Source organism: Galleria mellonella, unplaced genomic scaffold, assembly GCF_026898425.1.
Source record: "Galleria mellonella isolate WM207_F2 unplaced genomic scaffold, CSIRO_AGI_GalMel_v1 utg96, whole genome shotgun sequence".
Taxonomy (NCBI): domain Eukaryota; kingdom Metazoa; phylum Arthropoda; class Insecta; order Lepidoptera; family Pyralidae; genus Galleria; species Galleria mellonella.
In genome coordinates, this window is record NW_026442179.1 from 294,039 (window position 1) to 319,216 (window position 25,178).

Sequence of the window (25,178 nt, forward strand, 5' to 3'; positions counted from 1 at the left end):
CCAATTGTATATAAAGTTATTAAATATGAATATATAATATTTATAACATAAATTAGATTTATTTATTGGTATATTTTAGAAACAAACAAAATAAATAGTAGTTTGATGTAGATAGGCATAAGATTCACTAACAAAGCTCCTTTTTTTATACAATTTAGAAGCAAACAAGCTGACGGTCCACCTGATGGAAAGTGGTAACCGTCGCCTATATTAAGCAGTATATGATATAACAGAGTATACTATTTCGCCCAATGCGTTGTCATAGACATGTTATTCCTCGTATTAGAAACACATATTAAATTGAAACACGATTAGATCTTATAATATAATCTTATTATTTGACAAATCTTCAAGTTTTTCATATTGTTAGACTACTGTAAAAATAATTTTTGTTAATATAATTCAGTGGGCAACACTGATACAATTATTTATCGTTAAAAGAATATGTTTATGTATATTATCGTGTATAAGTATCATAAGCGAAACAGCATACTCTGTTATATCCATGGTGCTATTCATGTCGATAGGCGACGATTACTGCTTTCCATCAGATGATTCTCAGTTGCATAAAAAAATATATACTACTAAATATGGTGATCACACATTCAGTCATGATGTTTTGTAATTAATATTTTTTCGCTGCATAGTACACATAAATAAACAGGTGTGGCAATTCATAAACTTATCTTTTATTTATCAGAGCAAACAAAGATAACCTAGCTACATATTCTTTTATCTACGATAACCAGCCAGTCCTCGATCGAGTGTAAAAACGAACGCACAGAATTATTTTGAAATTGTGTTGTTGGTGGATGTGATTTTTCAAAATGGATGGTAGTAAGGGAATCAACAAGACAACAGCCTCTAAACTGGACAATCAGATTTATTGCGTCAGGTATACGCTGATGTGCTTCAATGTGGTTTTGTGGGTGAGTGACCAAATTTAATGTGACTAATCTTATAAAAGTTTTTACCTGTGGTATTTTTGCATGACTCGAATGGATAGGTACCTATCACCGTTTTATCAATTGCTGGCAAACAGCAATATCTTGATAATTCCAATAATATATTATTTAAAATCAATAGCTATAATGAAGTTTCATCAAGTAATACTTAGTAATAATTTCAGTTTGATACACAATTCATGCATTGCATTGAATACTGGGTAGAATCAGCTGTGTGGTTAAATTGCCCACACTTTTTTTCCTGAGAGTGTCGTAAGAGGAGACTATGAGAATTTAATGGTCAAAGGATAAGCAACTATCTCTCTTAAAACCTCACCAAAGCCTAACTGCGATTGCCAACACGTTTTCAATCGTGTGAATGTTGAAAATAATAAGCTCAGTTGGATGAATAATAAAAATGTATGTATTATGTGAAGTTTAGAAGAGAACAGCCAACTGTCATAAAATATTATATTGTTATATTTTTGTATTTAATATTTTGATTATAGAACATTAATAAAAACGACTATAGGTTTTTACAACAGTTAACAAAAATCTTATATGATGATGACATAATGGCTGGATAGATGTTCAAATTACATTGTACCAATAAACAAAATATTTGATTGGCAACGCATGATTGGCATATAATATTTTATGATGTTCATGCTATTGTTTATTCCTGCCGATAACAGCTTATTTTTTACATAAATAAAGATACATATCACATAAATAAGATGGTGGATAGTGGAGAATTATCCAAGCGAGTCGCACAAATTGCTACCACATAGATATACAAAGAGATAGACGTTACAAGTACATCAATCGTCATATAAAAACCAATTGTGTTACAACCGAACTATTTGTCGTGATATTACAAAAGCTATTTTATTGATTAGCGAATACCCTTCCATAGCAAACCCTTTCGAATATGTAAAGCTGTTTTTGTCTATTCTCTTATCTTCAATTCTCGAAACTCCGAATCGCAATTTAACCAGAAATAATCTAATTGTATTGAGTCTAATTTAGGACCAAAACTTGATACGCAAGTATATATAGTTGTGATATCTATTTCAATTGATATTTGTGCTGTATAGTAACAGTGTTTGATCAATATTCAAATAAACTTATGATGTTATAATCATACTTTATTATATTATATATTTAGTAATATAAAACCTAAACTTTATATTATATTTAGTAATATAAACATCATTATATTTGCCGTGTGGTCACAGTATAGACTGGACCATCTTTTTCCATCCCGTGAGTATCGTAAAAAGTGACTAAGGAAATAGTAGTGGGATAGGCAGCAGCGTCCCTCTTCAAACACCACCAAAGCCTAACTGCAGTTGCTAATCTACCTACCAAGCGTGGCAACCACTGTCAAAACTCTCTTTATAGAGGAGGCCTATGTTCAGCAGTAAACAGTTTTTTTTTTTTTTTTTTATGGGTGAAACTGGTATGGTAACCCCGCCTACGCTAACGAGGTACGCTGGCGGAGCACCAGTGAAGGGTGATAGATGAGAATGAATACAGGTCAGTTATTAGCCCATCATTTTTATGATGAATTCATCTAGGAACATAAATAACATTATTTATTTTTGATACCACGATATTGATTCACCAATACCCACAGCTGGCAATTTTTGTCCGTTTGCTACAGTTATGCTTCCACTATCTATAGAACGATAATTTTTTAGGGTCATATGTCCCGATGCTCCAGAGTCGATTAGAACCGCGACTTCTGACAAGCAATCTGTTGTATCTTCTATGTTTTGTTCAATTTTTGACATATTTGCCTTTTTTACCTTTTTAATAGGGCAATCAGGGCTCTTATGTCCAGGTTTTCTGCATTTAAAACATATAATAGGTTTCTTCGTCTCATCGACTTTGCATTTAAAACATCTGATGTATAATCTTCACAATTTCACCAACATTTTTATAATCATTTATGAAGGTGTTTCCGTCTTCGCTTTTAATGCACCATCATCATTCTTCAATAACTTCGTCTTAACCATTTCTGATGGATGTTCTAGAGCCATTACTAGAGGATCATAACGTACCGCCTAATAAAATCGAGCAAGAGAGCTATCTTCGAATGGCCAAATTTTGGGCAGTTGGATTAATTACGACTCTCAGCAATGGGATTCTCAGTGACAACTCCATTACTAACAATCCCTTTCGCTGTCCCCCAACAGTAAACAGTTAACGGTTAATATGATGACGATGATGATAATAAAATCATTACATTTATGTTCAATACGTAACAATGTAAAGCATTTTTTTTTTATTAATTATTAAATTACCGTTTATCACAATTTTCATACGAAATAATCAGAAATAAGGACTATGCATGTACAATTCTTATCAAAACTCAGATTAGATACATGCCCTGTTTTCCGACTACTATATCGTCATTATCATGATTCATATAGAAATATATAACATTCTTGTTGAATTTAAACGTACGCAGTGTTAAAGAGGTTGTACTTCCGTTATATGATTCCGTTGATTCATTGGCCCTTTTATCTTTATATTTCTATTATCATGCCATTATCTTTTTCTGTGAACAAGATGAGCAAAAGTTTGCTAATTTTGTACTAATGATTTATAGAATAATCAATCCCATAAATGTTTTAAGAGGCGACTAAGGAAACTTAATGGGCGAAAGGTGGACAGCAACGTCACTTTTAAAACGTCACCAAATCCAATGTAAAGCATTTTTTTTTTAAATGCCATTACCAACACGCATTTACCAAACATGTTATACCTAGTTGATTCATTGGCCCTTTTATCTTTATATTTCTATTATCCCCCCAAGATCCTCCCCATGCACAGTTAACGGATGATATTATAATGATGATGACTTATTATATTGCATTATAATTCGTTACTCATATTTAGTATTCGATCTCTGTTTGAATGAATATATTATTTTACTCCTATTATGCTCTTCTACTGGTATGAGAATTTGCTTTTCCTCGTTCTGCTATCCTTCAGCTAGAGTATAATGTACTTTAGTATATGTTTTTGTACTTATTTAAAAAACCTTTGCCATTAGATTTTTACTGTAGCCTTTAGTGCCAATGACACCCCAATACTATACATTTTATATCTGATTTCAAGTTATTATATCATTATTATCATCATGTCAACTGTACACTGCTGTATATATCCCCTCCCATAAGGGGGAGTTTTCCCAGTAGTTGCCACCCTTGGCAGGCGGTTTGGCAACGACAGATAGGGTTTGATGATATTTTAAGAGACCTGCGCTGACGACTGAAACACTGCACATTCCTTGACCATTAAGTTCCGTCAGTTGTCTCTTACGAAGGAAAGGAAGAGGTAGCCCATTCTATACTAGGAGCACACGGCGATATAAGAAGTAATTCTATACTTTGACTTAATAAATAATTAATTCCATTTCTATGTTATCACTAGCTGTAGTCTTTGCCTTTCCAGCGCGAAGTATGTTAAACATCTTATTGCAAATTCTGGACATTGTTCACCAATATATCAAAATTCATTCAAATAGATTCAGACGTTCGGCGTATCTGAATAAGATATATTGGTAATATAATCATACGACGGAAGACAGGTTTCTTTGTGTAAGAAATTCATGGTTCGATTCGTAGTCGTAAATTTAGAACTTTTATTAAATATATAATTGCTACTATATAAATATATATATATATATATATATATATATATATATATATATATATATATATATATATATATATATATATATATATATATATATATATATATATATAAGATGTTTTATATACATATATATATATATAAAACATCTTGATGAATATATTGTTACATGTTATATTAAACAACAAGTTATCGTAAAGAGACATTAGAGGCACGTGGCGGCGGCAGTAAATCGCTCGGTGCCCACAACTTGCCGGACTAAACGGCAGTTACGCACACAGTTAATTAATCGTTTATTACGTTAGCTGTTAGTACACAAGAAGATAATTTGAAGAATAATATCTTCAACTGATTCTCACATAAGTAGTGATTGAAATAGTGACTGTAATCCCATAAGAATTGATTTCTATATATTTTATACGTACATTTTGACAAGTAAATGATATAAACTGTAAAAGTAACCGACATAGCCCGAAGGATAAACAAGCTGAAGTAGCAATGGACTGGTCACAGCTAGCTAGCTCGAAGAACCGACAACTGATGGGAAAGAAAGGTTCTTGAGTGGCGACTTCGTACGGGCAAATGCAGTGTAGGACGACCACCACTAATTTAAATTAGTGGATGCAGGTAGCTCAGGACCGTTCCTTATGGCAGTCTTTGTAGAAGGCCTATGTCCAGCAATGGACGGATAATGGCTGAAATAATGAAAAAACTAAAACACTGGTCTCTTTACGAACGAACCAAGAATGTCCAAATGTCCAAATGAACCATTTAATCTTCTAATATGAACAGCTCATACAACACATGCAATCATCTCACTCTTTCCTTCTTACTATATATCCTATACGATAGACGCTGTCAACAAATCATGTAAAAAAATCAATAATAAACTCTTTCTATTACAACACTAATAGAATAATAGAAAAATAATACAAGTGTTTCCAAAAATGTCTTTAAGTAAAACTAAGGTATTCTTACCACGCCTAATAGAATTCCAAATTTATCTTTTAAAACGAGAACACTTGTTCTTCTTGTATAATTTTTTTTATAAATTGAGTTCTAAACAGCACCAACCTCCTTTAAACAACCTCCAGTTTAGTATAATTGAAAATTTCTGATTTATTGGTATGACCAGAAGCACATTATTGGTTTAAATAGTTCTACGATTTATTCAGCAGCGAGCAATATTTAAAATAACGATGATATTAATTAAAAAATAACCCGTTTCTACGCCCAAGAGTATAAATAACGAGCACTTTAAACCTGAAGCACCTCGAGAGAACACTACGTAGTCAGCTGCAAGGTACGCGAATGCCAAATTCGTCGAGCAACAGAAAGTCAAGTGTCGTTCAAACCTCACTCGTTAAGGTGTTCCAGCACAAATGAGGAATAATTGCTGAAGTTACCGGAGCGGGTTTTCGATAATTGACTTTTGGATTTACGCCAAGACGAATAGCCTGGCTTCCATTAGAGCGCCGCGACGCCCTTGTGTGAAATCTTGACCAAATGAACTGGAATCGAACTACAGATTTTAATTGCTCGCCCGAAGGTATTTACTTTTGCAGCATCTGATTTGGATCTGCAAATACTTCTGTCGAATCTTAAGATTCTAGAACGTTATTTACTTAAATTATATATACTTTATATATGTAATATCTTTTCTTATATTCATAAAGTGGATATGTATATAATTACGGTTGTAGTAGAATGCATTATATTATGAGTTTAATTATTTTATTGTAGATATACGTAAGTATTCTGTTTTACATATAGTGTTAGATTAGCAAGCTACTTTCTTACAAAATTTCACACATTTACATAAATTTTAAGTTCATATTATACATAGATACTACTTCATATTATAAAATATTAACTTTTAATGCAGTACTTTATTTTATTCTATTCTAAAATAAATTATTTTCATAGCAACATACCTGAGTTTTTCACGCTAGGATTACCTGTTAAGGATAACGTCTAGAGACGTTTCGAATAATGGAATTTACTCCAGCTTCTATTTTTATAAGAAATCATTCCTATTCGTAATTTCCAACACAGATTATTCACTCTACTTAAAGAATGTTCAATGACATTTTACGTATAGGTAATGAAAAAGGTAGGTAAGTGACATTATTAAGAAGAAAACTCAAAAATGTAATTACCCGAGACGTTTCTTCAGTCATAAATATGTATGTAAATGACGTACATATCCGGAGGCCGACATCAAAAGAAAAAAATCTTTGACGCGACGAAACAAGGGGACTCAACGCTCAAATTCCAGTTTACTCGCTGACTCGTCTCATTCCATTTACGAAATTTATTTTCCCGCAATCTCCTCTGTAAACGACGAGCGGGGCTAAGTCGTTGGGCGTTTCCTTAAAGAACTCGGTTCTACTCGTATGATTTCGATTTGTAAGCAATTGAAATAAATTTTATTCTACGTGTTAATTCATATAGAGAAGGCAAATCGTAACTTACTTTATTATTGTATATATCTAAACAAGTAAATTTTTTTTGTAATTTTAGTACATACAATCCAATTTTGATAATGTAATTTCATCTATTCTGGTCCCAAATCCGTTTTTAAATGCATTCTCTTTTCTTCATTTAAGTCGACTTTTCAAGTCAAATATTAACCAAATATTCTTAACTAAAAATCACACTATTTAAAATGTTTTAAATAAAAAAACCCATTTAAATTAGAATATACGTTTAAGAGCTACAATGGTATAGACAAATATACACACAGACAAAGCCTTCGATCTTATAAAAGCCCTCTTTTCCACTGGCTGCACTACGGCTACGTTTGCATTCACTTAAATTTATCATTTTGCAAGAGTTTTTTCGTTTTACCACTCTTACTGCGTTCATTTTAAACTGCAGACAATCTAAAGCTATTAAAAACTAGCTGTTCTCCCGATGTTGTTCGCAGTACGATTTTTTAAGTTTTCTTTTAGAATTTATCACGGGACGAATAATGTTATATTTTTTTAAACGAATGAACATAGAAGGCACTGGCTTACTCTCGTTATCCCTCACTCGATAATGAGATGAAGTCAGCTTAATTGACCCATCTAACGAATTCAATACGAATTAACCACGGCGGTGATTATAAGAAGATTTGAAAATCGACTTCATACTATCCTACATCCTATCCCATCCTATCCTACATCCACTAGCGATCTGACCCGGTTTCACACATATAAAATTTTCAAAAATAATATATATATCCTATTATACTCGCAGGTACTATAGCTTTCTATAAATGAAAGAATGTTTAAAATCAGTTGAGTACTTTTTGAGTTTATCCATTACAAACAAATCAACAGTCAAATTTTTTCCCTATATAGTATAAATACAGATATTGTTATCAATACCGTCGTAGATATCATTGCTAAAAATTCTACCTCATATCACATATATTTACTCTGGTACATATATTTAAATTATCAAATACAATGAGTGACTATTGCGACCAATAAATGCATGAAACATTATTTTCATATTCTTGGATCTTGTGGTTTAAAGATCTTAGGCATTTTTTGTAATTTATCTCAAATTATATTATCTCTAGTATATACTCTATTTGGTATTGCATTACATAATTTACCTTAGTATTTATTATAATTTAACTATTATGTATATTGGAATACTGATTACACAATTTAACAAGAACTACACATCTTGATCCTGCTTTTTCTTTTATCACTAAAATGCACGACGAAATCTAAGACTTTCGCCTTATGTCGTGAAAATTACATGATATAAGCAACTGTTACCACTTTTCATCGGATAAGCTGACAGCTGGTTTTTGTTCCAAGTTGCGTAAATTAATAGCATACACGTAGCGTATATGGGCTAATTTTTATCTGCCCCTAGCACAGCCAGTATCAACAATAATAAAAAATAATTCAGCAGCATTTTGCTTACTATTCTCATTTTCAACCGACTTCAAAAACATTCTCAAATCTGTGGTATTTTTTAAGTTTGTTTCTCCCTAACTCCATCGATTTATAACCGATTTGGAAAATTCTTTTTTTTTTATCTGAAAGGATATACTTTCAGATTGTTTCCGTATAAATTTTATCAAAATTGGTTCTATACTTCAGTTTTTAAACCAAAATAATTGATTCTGCCACAACTAAATTTTGTTTATTTTTTTGTGTAACACAATCTTTAATTATAGTAACGTTAATTAAGTATTCGAGTTGAGTAAATATTCGTATACATACCCACATTTCGCCGAACATTAAAATCCAACGTGGCAGTGGGCGAGCCTACCGCCGTTACTTGGAATATTAATATAATGAGAGTGAATAAGATGAATTCATTCCGGTCGCGAATCGCGACTTGCGTAGAATAGATAAAAACCCTCCATATAAGATATTCAAATCCCTTAAGTGCACGTTGCGGTTGAATTGCGCGAAAAAGTCCCATTTTGAAACGTTGTAAAACTCTTTATTATTCCAGCTTTGCAGGTGTCTCAGAGGATATACAATGGGTACCGAGACTGACGGCTGCTACTGAGGGTAGGCGAGACGTTCTCGAAATGATAAGTTTTAAATAGCGACCACTTAGAATGTTATTTTCACAGTCTTTTGTGGTTTAACGAAGTAAAATGAATATAACGGATGAGTCGTACTTGTAAACTGAGGGTTACGTTCACAATATGTAAATAAATTTTTGTTTTCCTTAGATGAAAATTTATTTAGCGAAAATAAAAGGAAAATCTTAATATGAAATAAAGCTTTAGATATACCACACAGCGTCTTTTAGTTCCAATCTAAACAGTTTGTATCATAAATATTAAACAATTACTACACGTGATATTTTTATATTAAAGACATACATCATATAACAGCTCTTAACTATCCACTGCTGAACATAAGCCTCCCCATTGGGGGATTTTGCCAGTAGTTGCCATGCTTGGCAGGTGGATTGGCAACCGCAATTAAGCTTCAGAGATAGTTTAAAAAGGACGCTGTCGTCCATCTCTCTCCCTCCCTTAGTCGTCTTTTACGACATCCACGGGAAAGGAAGGGGTAGCCTATTCTATGCCGGGACCACACGACCTGTAAATATATAATATAAAAAATAAAGACGTACAATATAAATAAAATTCCGTAATCATTTCAAATAAACATAAAACCAACTCAAAAATATTAGAATCGAACCCGCGTTATTGAATGGCGAAGCTATGTGTTAAATCAATACACCGCGAGATTGTCAATTGTGCTTCTCGTTTTTTTTATTTAACTTTCAACAGTACAGAACTCTAGGGGCGCGCGTAGTACAACTCCCTTCTCAATCTTATACCGGCTTCTTTTATTAAGTGCCTCGCTGTGAGCTCTGTCAACATGAACCCTTTGTAAACTTTCAGTAAGATTGTTTTTAATTAAAGTTAATATTTATTTTAATAGACTCAGATACGTGGTTATGAGATGAACAATGTACCAATTTCAATATATTACACGTGTCTACATTGTAACGTCATATTCGTACGTACGACGCGGGCTCGCGAACGAGCGTCGTGCTACTTTTTACGACGTCATAAATTTTTAACATTCTAAAAAAAGTCAGTCTTTTGCTTCCCCAATAGGGGGACGTACTTTAAAAATGTTATATGGAGTGAATAAAAAAAAATATAAGAAAATTTATATACAGCTAAATAAAAATGAAAAACGCATGTTAATAATGTAAAGTATATATCTTCTTTCTTTCATATTAAATTCTAAGACAGACGAGTTTAGATTCGTAGATTTTTCTTCACATTATGAGAAAGTACATATGTAAGATATTATAAACATTCTGTAAGAAAATGTAATACCAAAATCAAGTGCATATATATTTTTTTTTCCTAGAAAAACGTTTTTCTTAGTCGATCTGTTTACCACTGAAGAAGTATAACTGTAAATATTGCTAATTGTATAGGCTTATCCTTACAGATAAAAATGAAAGTGAGTTTTTTTGTCATTTTATAGCGCTTTAACGACTTGATCACCATGAAATTTGGTATATACATATGTTATGGAGATGAATATACGCCATGTATATTCCCAATCAATGAACATATCAGAAGGTCGCCCATTGTTTTCTCATTGTGATTATTTCTTGTAATTATTTATATTTATAATAAGTTTACTATTGTAATCTTTTGGAGGAAACAATAAAGAATATATCTATCTATCTATCTATATCCCATTCGAGCGGACGAAGTCGTGGGTAAAAGCTAGTTATATATAATTTGCAAAATTTTACAAACAGCAGAGTGAACGTCACAACATGTTTTAAAGTTAATTTCGAACCCTGAACCACATACATTTTTCTCCTCAACCTAATTGGAAAGACATCTTTCCAAGCTATGAAATATAAAATAAATTTTTATCATCAACATTATTATAATTTCCGCCATTCATAATCCACTGTTGAATTGTAAATGTTAATTATTTAACTATTCAACAAAAATACTCGACTTTCATAAGTTAATTCAGTACCAGCTGTTTAGTATTACAAATATTTATAAAGCAAATATTCATTTCAAGAATAAATCACGACGCAGTTATTGTAATTATATATAATATTCTGATGAAAGTTTGTTCTACTAAAACATTATTTTGTTTTAGAAGTCACAATTTGACCTTTCAATCATATTTGACCTTTCGATTGTACTTCTAAAAGAGAGTTACATGACTTGGGAATATTAAAATTACATTTTAATTATAATTAGAAGTTACGTTAATTAGACTAATTCATTTTAAAAAAAAAATATTTTGGAACTTTTCCTTGTAATAATTGTTACACACTTTGATTTCTTTATTATTTTGCTTGTTACTAGCTTTTTACCCGCTACTTAGTACGCGTGGTTTTCTGAACTAACAAACTAATTGAAATGACCATTTCTAGATGACGTATCAAAATAAAACACAAACAGAACAAACAGACGAAAGAAATTTCGTCAAAATAAAAATTATTATTTTGACCTCTATTGGTTTTATTAAGATTAGTCCATCCCAGATCGTATGATACCCACCCAAGAACGCGAACAAAGCTTCTAATGTCTAAGTGTTTGTCATATGTGTTTTTTAAGTCCCCACAGCCCTCACCTCGAAAATATTGTAAAATACGCCAATTCACATAATTAAGTCAAATAAATAGCTCCCCTTTTTAAAACTGATTAATTGAAAATAATGTTTACGAGAACTTTGCTGTGGTTAAAGTGTTTTTTGAATTATAATATGTGAGTCATATGAATGAGACATATAGTGAATTATTCAAACACAGGCACGTTATCATTATATCTACTATGTTATCAGTTTATGTTATCAGTTCAAATATCAACAAAAAGTATAACTCATATAGTCTAATGGACATTTATATAATGGACATGTACATATTATATATACAATATATTTTATATACTAAATAAAAAAAAGGTTTCTTAAACCCTTAAACAAGTACCTACATACAAACAATTTAAAATACATATGTATTCTCTAACTTTTTTGTTAATAACACCAATTATGTCATTTAGTGTGGGCACATTAATTCCCAACATACATATATTCATACAGCGGTATCAACGACAATTTCCCTGTAAATTCGCTAGTTAGTCAACATCGGCCGCAGTCGGCCATTCATCATCGCTGGAGCCTGTATCTACGTGAATTCAAGCAGTAATGGCCGGTCAACTACACGTATTATATGATTTTTCCAACACGACCAAACATAGAAGTCAACTTTCCGTATCATTTCACCGAGCAACGGAGGTTTATAAATAGAACGGACATGAATACGACTGCGGTTTTATGTGACACATTCATCGCGAGCACGTGGATTCCCTAACATAGAACAAGAATTGATAATATAAGTTTACATTAAAGATTACATTTACTAGTTTGATTAAGATTAAATTTATTTATTTTACTCTGTTAGTGTATTTTTTGCTTACTGTATTTATTTTTAAATTTTGAAAGCTATTTTCGGTGCAATATATAAATCTCTATTTAAATCCAATTTATTTTATATACGAGTATGTGATTAATGAAATTTGTACACTGTTTTCGTTTACTGTACATGATGATTAGTTAATTAACAATCAAAGCAAACTAAATGTTAGTTTTACTTAACAACTTTACAAGAATAACAATTCAACAAAATATTTCCCAGAGCGTACATCCTTAATTCTAGTGAATTTATACCTCTCCTGAAATATATTTAATACTATTATTATGTACTACCTATTTATTTTATTTATTTATTAATTACTAGAAATTTACAGCGCGAGTACATTGGACCCCGCACTAGGCGAATCTGTACCGCAGGAGTCCATAAGAGATTACCAAGACATGGTGATTTACAAATATAAATTATAAATTAGTGAGCAAATTTACCTATTACCCGCGATATCGTTCGTGTGACCTTGATATATTCACTGACCAGGGTAAAAAGTAGCCTATATACTTTTCCATCTCAAATAGAACGTGTGTATCAAATTGCATAGTGATTGGTTCATGCCATATAATATTAGTAAAGATGACCTACTGTTACACTTAACATTTTAATTTCCCTACTACATAGCCGTTCTATTTTTGATTCCGCGTGCAAAACGCTAATGGATTGCGAACCCTACTCTTGCAGTTCTAATGATGTATGGATATGCTCTGTTTGTCTTATGAATGGCATGGAATATATTGTAACGTTGTTATCAATAGCAAAGTAAAAGCTTTTCTCGAATCGAATATCCCTGGACTCGTATTGAGATAAAATTTATATTGTTGTGAGTGAATGATTTTTGTTTATTTATTGTAAATAATAATAACTAAGAATATAGATAGATAATAGTACTGAAATTAATGTAATCTAGAGGTTCCTATTATTACAAAAGAATCAAAATTTTCGGATATTTTGTTTTATACCACTGAGGTGACAAACAAGCATACGGACTACCTGATGATAAGCGTAGCCCATGAACGCCTGCAATACCAGGCACATTACGCGCGTATTGTCGACTTTGAAGAAAACTCTTTACCCCCTTTTTTGAAAAGCCGTACTGTAGTCTTTTGAAACAAAAAAACATGTTTTTTTTAATAATATTTTATATTTCAACGTGAATATTATAAGAGTTCCAAGACTACAGTTACCGTTTACCATCATAGATGCGGATTAATGATGGTATGTGTATATTCCACTATGTCAAACTGTTGATCACCATTTTATATAAAAACAAATATCGAGTTCACTGACAGGTTACCTAACTTAGCACATACGGGAAGGCCAAAAAAAACCGATGGTCCACCTAATGGAATGTGATATAATTATGGTCAACTTTACGGAATACACTTTTTTAATAAACTATGTCGGCCATGGTAACCCTGATGGAGTGTTATTCTTGAGTACTCAGTTGTTATCTAGTAATTTCTATGGAAATAATCTTTATTCTAAACACTAGGAAAGGTCGAAAACATTGTTTTGTATAGTACCTTTGTGCTAAACTTGACGTAACATCCAGGACTTATTTAGGTTGTTAATACACTGAACCAATTGCTCCACCGTCCCTAGAGCTATGAAAAACAAAAGTCTATTACAAACAAAGAACTGGCATGAAAGGTTAAATATTGTAAAAGTTTGAATAAGGAACGGAAGTTTGCCACTGAATAGATGTGCCATAATTTGTCACGTATACAGAGTGTTTCTGCGATTCATATAAATAAAAAAAAATATATATAAATCTGTTATAATAATATCAACCCCTGTTTGCTCTGCAGTTTATAATAATTGAAAATAAAAAAAAAAACACAACAACCTATACTACCGATGATCAACAAATTTTAATATCCACAAATTAAAATATTGAATTAGATCTAAAATAAGAAAAGTTTCCAGAATTTTTGAATCTTGTAAAAAAAGTTGTTTAAGATTTTATAAACAAACATTATAATATTGTGTATATATATATATATATATATATATATATATATATATATATATATATATATATATATATATATATATATATATATATATATATATATATAAATATAAAATATTTCAAAGAATTATAGATATAAAAATTTATGTATGCACACCAAATTATCCCTCGTAATTCAAAGTTTCATAAATAAATAAACGTAGGTCTACTCCTAATAATATCCTAAAATAGGTAATCCAATAAAAACATTTATAGACCATTATTGTCGACAAATACTTCAATAACAAATATGTATATGTTATTATGAAAACATTCACATCCTGTATAGCATAGTTTACCTAGTCAGAAAATATTATTACTACCAACTTGCCTTTTATCTCCCTCTATTTGGGAGGCAAAACAAAGCTATTACAAGAATTCGGCAATCGCTAGATATTCGTCGGATATAAAACTTGATGGCACACTTATAGCATTAATGAGGTTATAAAACTTTTAGACTACAGTACTACACCATCTCGATTACTAGTTCCCATCACAGAGATATCTTTATCGGTTTTAGAGTTATTAAAAAAATATTATATATTCCTTCAATTATTATTCACGTGAATTTCGATATACTACGCGATTTTTTTTTTATATTATTATAGTACCACATCATTCTGGAACCACCAAGAATCGTAACTGAAAAGATAATTATTAATTATTTACTCTCAATTGTTGATCGCACTATACCGGTCCACTAAGTGCTTTTCACACGTCTTCAAAAATAAGTATACGTGATATGTATATATATAGATAGATATAGATAAATAGATACTCTTTATTGTTTCCTCCAAAAGATTACAATAGTAAACTTATTATAAATATAATATATAACTTATAATACCTAATTACAAGAAATAATTACAATGAGAAAACAATGGGCGACTTTATCGCTAAGAGCAATCTCTTCCAAGCAACCTTTGGATGGAGAGAAGTAATTATATATATATATATATATATATATATATATATATATATATATATATATATATATATATATATATATATATATATATATATATATATATATATATATTCTTCGTGATAACAGAGTAAAGAGAATAACAGAGTAGAGTACAATGTATCACCGCTAACCTATCATCTCAAAGACATCATAAAATCTGTGGGAATAATGCAAAAGAAAAAATATTCGAAATAAAACCACCAAACTATCTCGCTACCACGGTTATGATAGAGTAATATCTTCTTATATCTTCCTAGTGTCCAGCAGTGGGATAGTATAGTATTATATACAATAATAAGATAGGTAACATTATTAGTAGTCGTATTTTATTAATATGTATTTAACATGGATTTCTCTACAATTGTTTTAATTTAGTTCTTATTTATCAATAAGTAACTGACAGTAGCAGACTAGCTCCATGTCACGGGCTTATCAAATTTTGGATTAAATAATACCAGTCTACAAATACTTCTGACTACTCAATTTGGAACTATAGTCGTGAGGATATTTATTTATTTTATTGCAGCAATTAAAAGATGTGGATGCATTCTTGCTCCATCTAGATAGAAATACAAAACGTTACATGAATTTTATGTTAAAATATTTTAAATTTTATTAAAGTTTTTCTTCTTGCTAGCTGGAAATTGTACACTCTATAAACGTACATATAGCAATTAGATTGAATTTCGAAAGATAACTTCGTTCTCTTTGAAGAATTGGAAAAGAATTGTATACTATAAAAATATTTTACAACCAGCCCACAAAAAATAGAGCAATGTGTTTAACATTTTAAAAACTGTTGTACAAGCTTACTTGTACAGCCAATAGATTTGAGATCTAAACAATAGTAAATCCTGTCAATATTCCAAAGTTGGTTTTTAATTATTGTATAAAAATATAGAAGTATGTAAAAAAAATAACTAACATATATTATTATACTTTTAATGTAGTAACTACCAGTTCAACTTACGTGTAATTAGATCGAGAAAGCTCAATTAGTTTTTGGATCAATTCATAATCCTTAATCATAAGCAGCTGTAACGCGCCTCGACTCGCTGAGCTTTCTCGATCTAATTACATGTAAGTTAAACCGATTGTTGTTACATTAAAATATAATGTATATTTACGAAACTTTTTTAAAATATAAAATTATTATAATATTCTTGCTTATAGTCAAATTATAATACCAAATATATAACAAATAAATGCGCATAAATAATAAAAATAACTATGTATATTTTTGCGAAAAAATCTAAATATGCAAATTTTGCAACTCCTATGATTTCAACTCTATATTTATTCATTTGATTTGGAATACACAACAGATAACAATAAAAAATGTAATAAATAATGGTACCTCTGTCTCATTCGTGTTTCAACCGTGAAACAGTTGTGTTTGCATGGCTGTGTTTCGGTTTGAAGGGTGGGATATAGCGTGAATTTACTGGGTACAGAGGAATAACACCTGAGTCCCCAGGAATGGCAACGCATGGGGGGTATCATGGACGTAACAGTATACTCTGTTATGTCAATGGTACTGCTCATGTCTATAGGCGACGGTTACCACTTTCCATCAGGTGGGCCGTCAGCTTATTTGCCATTCTAAGTTGTATAAAAAAAAATTACATGATTAATTATAGACATACAAGACATTGGACAAGATTGATACCCTAAAACTTGTTAACACAACATGAAAGATATGCGATTTAATTAAAGTTAGCAATGACAACTATTATATATATGTACAACAAGCATGCATATAGATATGCAGTTTATTACTAATATTAATATTTATGACTTTTTTTTTTATTTTCAGTTATTCGGCGTATCTATATTCGCTCTTTGTCTATGGATCTGCTTCGAGCCTGGCTTCAACGAATGGATGAGGATCTTGGAGCTCCAAAAATACTTTATCGGGGTGTACATCATTCTAATCGGCTCATTGATCGTAATGGTGGTGTCTTTCATCGGTTGCGGTGCAGCTATTACGGAAAACACTACGATTTTACTTGCGGTAAATATTTTATTTACATATAGATTACATCATCATCATCATCATCTTCCTACCCTTATCCTAATTATTATTTGGGGTCGAAGTAATACATTTTTATCCATATTACTAAAAGATTTGGCTTATAATTTTACGATCGGCCGCCTGCCTGACGTCAACACTCTTTGGGAATCTTTGAGAAAAGTACATATAGATTACATATTTGTTGTAATAATAATTTCATAAAATATGAAATTGATTTAGAACTAGAGTTATGAAGTAACAAATGTAAAAAAAAACGTATTCGAATTGAGAACGATATTCTTTTTGAAGTCAGCTGAAAATGATATGGGAACCCCACCTGCGCTACCAGTATACGTTGGCGGGGTACCAGTGAGAGATGATAGGTGAAGATGAAAGCAGCTCACTCCCATCGTAATAAATTCAACAAGAAATAAAGCACGACGGTCTCCAAAGAAAAACTACGTGGAGATCGACCTGATATTACTACAATACCCATTACCAACAATCCTTTCCCCCCAAAAGTTGATATTAATTACGTAATGAATACACGAGTCAAATTTATATGTATACACTACACATATATTTACATCTAATCTAATTTCCATCCACCTACTAAGGCGTACGTGGACTAGCTGAGATTAACCTACGTTAATTACATTACTAGTATGTACGTCTGTAAATAGTGTTACAAAATTATTTCAGAGGTGTATTTGATTAAATTTATCAAAATTCCACATGTAATTGTCTGGGTTGTTTGACTAGTTTCTAAATTTAATTGAAAATATTTCATTTCAGCACCACATAACACTGTGTTTATAAATTTTATCATTTAAAATAGAAATAATATATGATCATTTACTTAAAATTATTTTGAAATTTTGACCAGGTTCGACATGGCCACGTGATTGTTGATCCGACTGACAGAAGAGTCAAATAAATATTTATACTCATAATTTAAGTAAACAATTACACAATGATTATGTTAATTCTCTTCTCTTACAAGTACACATTATAAATACAACAAATGCAACGGAAAACACAAAAAATAAAAAAAATTTTAAATAAACAGTATGGATGTGAAAGCTAATTTGTCAACCGATTTCGAAAATATGGAGGTTTTTGTTATATTTATGTTTGTTGCCTCATAACTCTGTTAGTTATGAATCGATTCGGAAAATCCTTTTTTTATCTGAAATGATATCGTATCTTATATTTTATTTGCGTATGGGGTCAGCTAAGCCGCTGCACATTGACATTGACCCATTGGGATCTGAAAGGATATACTTACAAATTATTTCCATAGAAATGTTATCAAAATTGATTCAGTGGTTTACTTTTAAAATCAAATTAATTTTGCCACAATTGAAGTCTATTTTTTTTTGTTGAACATAATTTTAAACCATTTATTTGTTCATTTGTTATGTCGTGGCGCCTTAACAGCTCAACCGATTGTCATAAAGTTTAGTATACACGCAGTTTAGGATAATGAAGTACATTGACTACTTTTACGATTAGACAGACAAAGTCACCGGTAATTACACTTATTACATAATTTTTTTTTTATATTGACATGTATTTTTTTTTATTATTTACAGTATATTGGCACCCAAATAGCAACTTTCGTTTTTGGTCTAATTGGATCTTGCGTAGTTCTCGATTTCTCCACATACGATTCCAGTATACAGCCTCTTATCAAAGACATTATCATGAGGCTGATCCACAATCCCCAACACGAAGGGAGCAAGTTTATCTTAAGAATGGTTCAGGAAGGGGTAAGTTGTATTTATTATCACGCTGATCTACATCAGACTACATACATAGAACACTAGCTAGTCTATATTTACATACAGATTAGTTAGTGTTGTATCTACCTAATTAAAGAAAATACTATAAATAATTTAATACTTTAAAAATCGCAATAAAATATTTTGTAGTTTTAAAATCTAATATTGTTTTGGTTTTCAGTAAGTTCTATAGGTAAGTCTTAAATTTTGCTTATTTATTGTATTCAAATATGTTTGCCTACTTCATTATAAGTAAACAGAGCGAGTGTGTTTTAAGAATCTTTTGTTTGGAAAATCCTTTGTGTTCACTTTCAAAGTCCACAATAAATTGAAACGCCACTCCCTCTGTATTCAATTTTCCACAGTGGACATTTACTCATATACTTAACTGTCTAATCTAATCTTTTATTTATTATATCGACGACGTCCCTAAATTCTTTCAGTCCAAAATTTAATTCGTAATGGCGTTACGAGTAACCAATTCAATTACTTACTGTCTAGATAGGAAGATTATTTTCGAAAATGAGGTTCGATGAGATCAAAGAGAACCTGATAATTTTGGTAAATTGATAATAGGTTACAAAAATCAAAATTACCCTTATGTTATCCAACCTCATAGGAACGAAGCGCAAAGATGAAGATGATAGGTGCTTTTACAAAAAAAGTAACGTTTGATTTTTTTAATCAAATGTATAAGGATTTCCCCTGATTGCTCAAAGCAATTATGTTGTTCACGTCTATAGACAATGGTACCATTTTCCATCAGGTGGATCGTGGGCCACCACTTTATTCGGTACTCCAAATTAAAGTAAAAAAAGTGTTTTTAAATAAATTTAACGAAGTATACATGTTACTGTAAAAGCCCGCACATTGGTAAATCTTTTCCAGTAAAGTCCTTAAAGTTTTTCCAGTAAAACTTAGGATTTACTGAAGTAATTGTGAGGATTTTATAAAAACATGATCATTTTTGTATCGTTACCCAAACCGTTTTACAGTAACATGTATAAGATATGAGAGTTTCAGGCATGTTCCACGTGGATACTCCCTTCACATATTCTATCGTGAAGATTTTGTTATAGTTACATAGTTATATTTTTAAAAATATACTACACCAATCATACTAACGTTCTATTTACGAAAACCGGTAACTATCTCACGTCGACATGCAAAAAATTATAAATTTACATACATACGGCTACGACATTCCTAATATGTTGCCAGAAATCTTAATGCCTAATTAATATTGTGAATATTATTATATGTAAAGATGTTTAAATATTTTGTAATAAAATCTAAAACAAACGTGCGTGTTAATTGATAAAGACATAATATAAAATAAAAAAACAATTTACAGTCTTAAGTGAAACAAAAACCTATGCGCTGTTGATACTACCAATTACTGTTTTGTACATAAAAGTATCGTAGCAAACAGAATTTTTTCTAAGTGCATTGTGCTTGCTAATATTTCCCACAAAGACAATTTAACTAATTTCTTATCTATCATCTACTGGCAACTACTAGCAAAACTCTCCTTATGGGAAAGGCTTATATTTAGCAGTGGATAATTAACAGCTGAAATAATAATAACCTATCGAACTTGATATATCATGCCAATTAACAATCTCGACAGTCTACGAAGATTTGCCATGAAACCAGCTCATATTAAACACAGTATCGACTCTGAGAGTTTATGATTGGAGCTGTGTTCAATCGGACACAGTACGTGCCACACGAGGCCATTTGATTAGTACCACTGTGCCGAATATTCGACCCGGAATACGTCTGTTCTATTAGGGTTGTAAGACAATGATTTTCCTTTTACTATGTTAAATTTTATAAATTTTAGAGATGCACTTCATGACTTATGATTTATAGAAGACGTAAATTAATACGATCATTTAAATAGAATATTATCAATTTACCGTAGGGTTGTCGTTACTATATATGTATTCCACAAAATAATTTGCTTTAGGAGTCTATTCAAGAACATCATAGTCTGCAAGGTAGGAAAAATGTCTTCATCATTACGAATCACAAAACACTTTGGATCTGTGTTCGTTATGAACATAGCTAAATAGTAATATTCTCTTGATCTCTATATTCCAAAGTTTTATCTGAAACTCTTTAAAACAAATTACTTTCATCACTCACTGGGTATTATCACTTACTTAAAATATGAGTATTGCTTACCTAAACTCCACGAACGTACAACTGAAAAGGTCAGTAACCTTTCATCCCTCGTCTAAAGTTACCACTGTCCGCCTGACAGGCATAATGTACATACTTTCACATATAACCCATACAGTGGGAACCACAAACAAGTCTGTTAATAAAAGTCGGGGGAAAAATTTATTCATATTCTGAAACGTATTGATGTCGTTTTACAGCGTTGTTTAGTATTTACGAGTATAATGTATATAATTTACATATATTATACTCATAAAGATACATAAAAATAGAAATTAATATATGGAATCTCAATATAGAAATAACTATAGGGAACCTAACATGACTACTCATGTTTACATAACCTATAGAGTAAGCAAAGAGTTTCTCATATATAATTAGATGGTAATTTTTATATAATTTAACAAATAGGAATTAGGAATGTAATATTGAATTATTATCCACATAATTTAGTTTATAAATTAATAAATGAATTAGAAATAAATGAAACTAAAATACTTATGTGGAGATTCCAAAATATATTAGCCCAATAACATTAAATATCGTCATCTGTATATATAATACTGAAATATCTGAAATGAAGAACCCGATCTAAATTAATATAGCTATTAGATGAGTATGGACGATAACGAAATGGATGATGATCTATTTTTTCTCCATCAATGTCCAGATACCCAATATATAGGTATCAGAGAGATACCGAGATTACCTAAGCCTAATTGAAAGAGTTATTTTGACTAAGTTGGACAAAGCGACTTAGTACGTGCAGTACATACATAAATCGAATATGTGCGCTGTATAATTCTATATCCATTATTGTAAGGATTGCATCTGGTCTTCTATCACACGAATCATCATATCGTCATCATTTGTCCACTGCTGAACATAGGACTTTCTCATAGACTGCCATAAAGGATGGTCCTAGACGACTTGTATCACGCGAATAATTTAGATAAATAAGTACCTTCATAATGAATCGATCAATACTACTATAAAATCAGATATTTTAATAAAACAATATTGAAATCGTTTAAAATATTCTAAAATAAGTTATTAAATTTCTAAAATTAATAAGCTAATGATTTTTAACATGATCAAATTATAATTTAATTATTATTTTTAATGAAACTAAAAATAATCTGATGAAAAGGTTATCATATAAATTGCTTGAATACATTATTTGCGATTGCATTAATCACTTGACAACCCTATATTCTCTGTAAACGACAGCTTCGACGCCATTTGTCCATTCTACAAATGCGTTTTGGTGTTTGCTTCGTTAGATGTGACCCGTTTCTTGTTTCCCTTTTTCATGAATAGTTTGTCGAAAGGAAACAAAATATAGAAATTTTTACATGTAAAAAAAAATATTCTTCAATTAAAATAGAATGAAAGATCAAACGTTTGTCATTGAAATAAATAGATCGTAAATAATAAGAATCCCTCATTAAATTAAATTGAAAATAATTACTGTTATATTTTTTTTATGTAACTTAGAATGACAAACAAGCTGACGGCCCACCTGATGGAAACCGTCGCCTATAGACATGAATAGCACCATGGATATAACTGAGTATACTGTTTCGCCCATGATACCCCCATGCGTTGCCATTCCTGAGAGCTAAGGTGTTATTCCTTTGTATCCTGTAAATTCACGCCATATACCACCCTTCAAACCGAAACACAGCCATGCAAACACATCTGCTTCACAGTAGAAATACGAATAGGACAGAGGTACCCAAGCAAATAACTATAATATATATATATATATATATATATATATATATATATATATATATATATATATATATATATATATATATATATATATATATATAGTATATATATATATATATATATATATATATATATGTATATATATATATATATAGTATATATATAGTAAACAAAATTGAGTACAACCATCTATTTAGCATAACCAAAAAATCATATATAAATCCAGTAAAATGACCCTAATATAAAAAAAAATCGTATATTTTTCAAATATCATAGTACTTACAAATTATATAGTATTTTTATAATAGTTATTACAAAAATACTTTATTACTCAAGATACGCGCACCCATACCTCGGAAAACGCGTAGACATCTTTACAAACTATCAATTATATAATAATCATCAGCCTTCCCCATAAAGGGAGCTTTGTCAGTAGTTGCCACGCTTGGCCGGCAGGTTGGTAACAGCAGTTAGTCTTTGGTGATGTTTTAAGGAATGTAACCCGGCTGCCCATAAAGTTCTTTAAATCGGCTACGAGAAAACAAGGGATACCCATTCTATGCCAGAACTGTACGGCAATTTTGTATTACTAGTAGGATAATAAAAATTAATAAGTATTAGTAGCATTTATTTAGCTCCAATTTTCGCAGATTGGCTGCTGTGGTGCTGACGGCCCCATGGACTACATCAACTATAACAAACCACTTCCATCAGAGTGCCGTGATTCCGTAACCGGGAACGCATACTTCCATGGCTGCATTGATGAGATGACCTGGTACCTCGAAGGAAAGACTGGATGGTTGGCTGGCATCGTGCTCGCCTCTTGCATGATTTCTGTAAGTTTTAAGTATAATATAGTAAACTATAGATAGAGAGAGGCATTGTACAAAACTTGTATACAGAATTACCTCTGTCCTTCTTCGTATATTTCAACTGTGAAATAACTATTTTTGCTTAGTTATGTTTCGGTTTCAGTGATAGAATATGGCAGTGACATATAAGCAATGACATACAGAAACGGTCCATAAATGTCATAGTGTATTTGTGATATCCATGGTACTATTCATGTCTATAGGCAACGGTTAACATTTTCCATCAGATAGGCTGTCAGTTGGCTCAAAACTGTTTACCTTACACCTAAGTTACATAAAAAACAATAGTTTTTTGTATACTTTTGCAATTTGATATACTGCAGTGTCATCTAGTGATTGCTTATTGAGTAAAATAATAATCTCAGCAAATATATATATATATATATATATATATATATATATATATATATATTATATAATATAATTTGATTAATTTTTTACAGGTAATCAACGCTGTCATGTCTCTGATCCTTATTCAAGCAGTGAATAAAGAAAAGGAGATCGGAGAAAAAAGTAGATTAAGGGGAAACCCATATGATGATTAGTGTAAACGTGCGTAGTGTAATATTACAATTAAGACAACAATTTTAAATTTATAATCAAGTTATTTTAAATACATTGTAAATTCATAATTTTATTATTATTGTTATGTGATAATCATGTAATGTAAAGAAGAATATAACCTTCAAGAAAAGAGCATATTCCCTTTTAAAAGGCCGGCAGCACACCTGCAATGCCGTTGGTGTTGTGGGTGACCATGGGCGGCGATAATCACTTACCATCAGGTGAGCCGCATGCTCGTTTGCCCCCTGTGTTGTAAAAAATAATAATAATAATGCACAATCCCCTCTCAAGAAGAAACATTATAAAAAACCTAATTCCAGCTGTGGGATTTCAAGAGATTGTAAAATTAAGGCGATTTACGTGTAATGAATAGGTAGTGAGAAAAATATATTGCTTTATCTATTCTATTGTTTCTACTATAACCACCGTTTGACATAAGATATTTGGTTATTTAATAAATAGAAATATTTTTAACAACG

The 25,178-nt window shown here is 31.0% G+C and overlaps 1 protein-coding gene across 1 annotated transcript; it reads left to right on the forward strand.

The window, feature by feature from the left end:
- Positions 1–737: 737 nt before the first annotated feature.
- LOC113522048 (tetraspanin-2A) lies at positions 738–25,176 on the forward strand. The gene is made up of 5 exons (XM_052902782.1): positions 738–929; positions 17,358–17,555; positions 19,151–19,327; positions 23,914–24,099; positions 24,579–25,176. The coding sequence occupies exons 1-5, from the start codon at positions 828–830 to the stop codon at positions 24,678–24,680; spliced, it is 765 nt and encodes a 254-aa protein (XP_052758742.1). The 5' UTR covers positions 738–827; the 3' UTR covers positions 24,681–25,176.
- Positions 25,177–25,178: the final 2 nt, after the last annotated feature.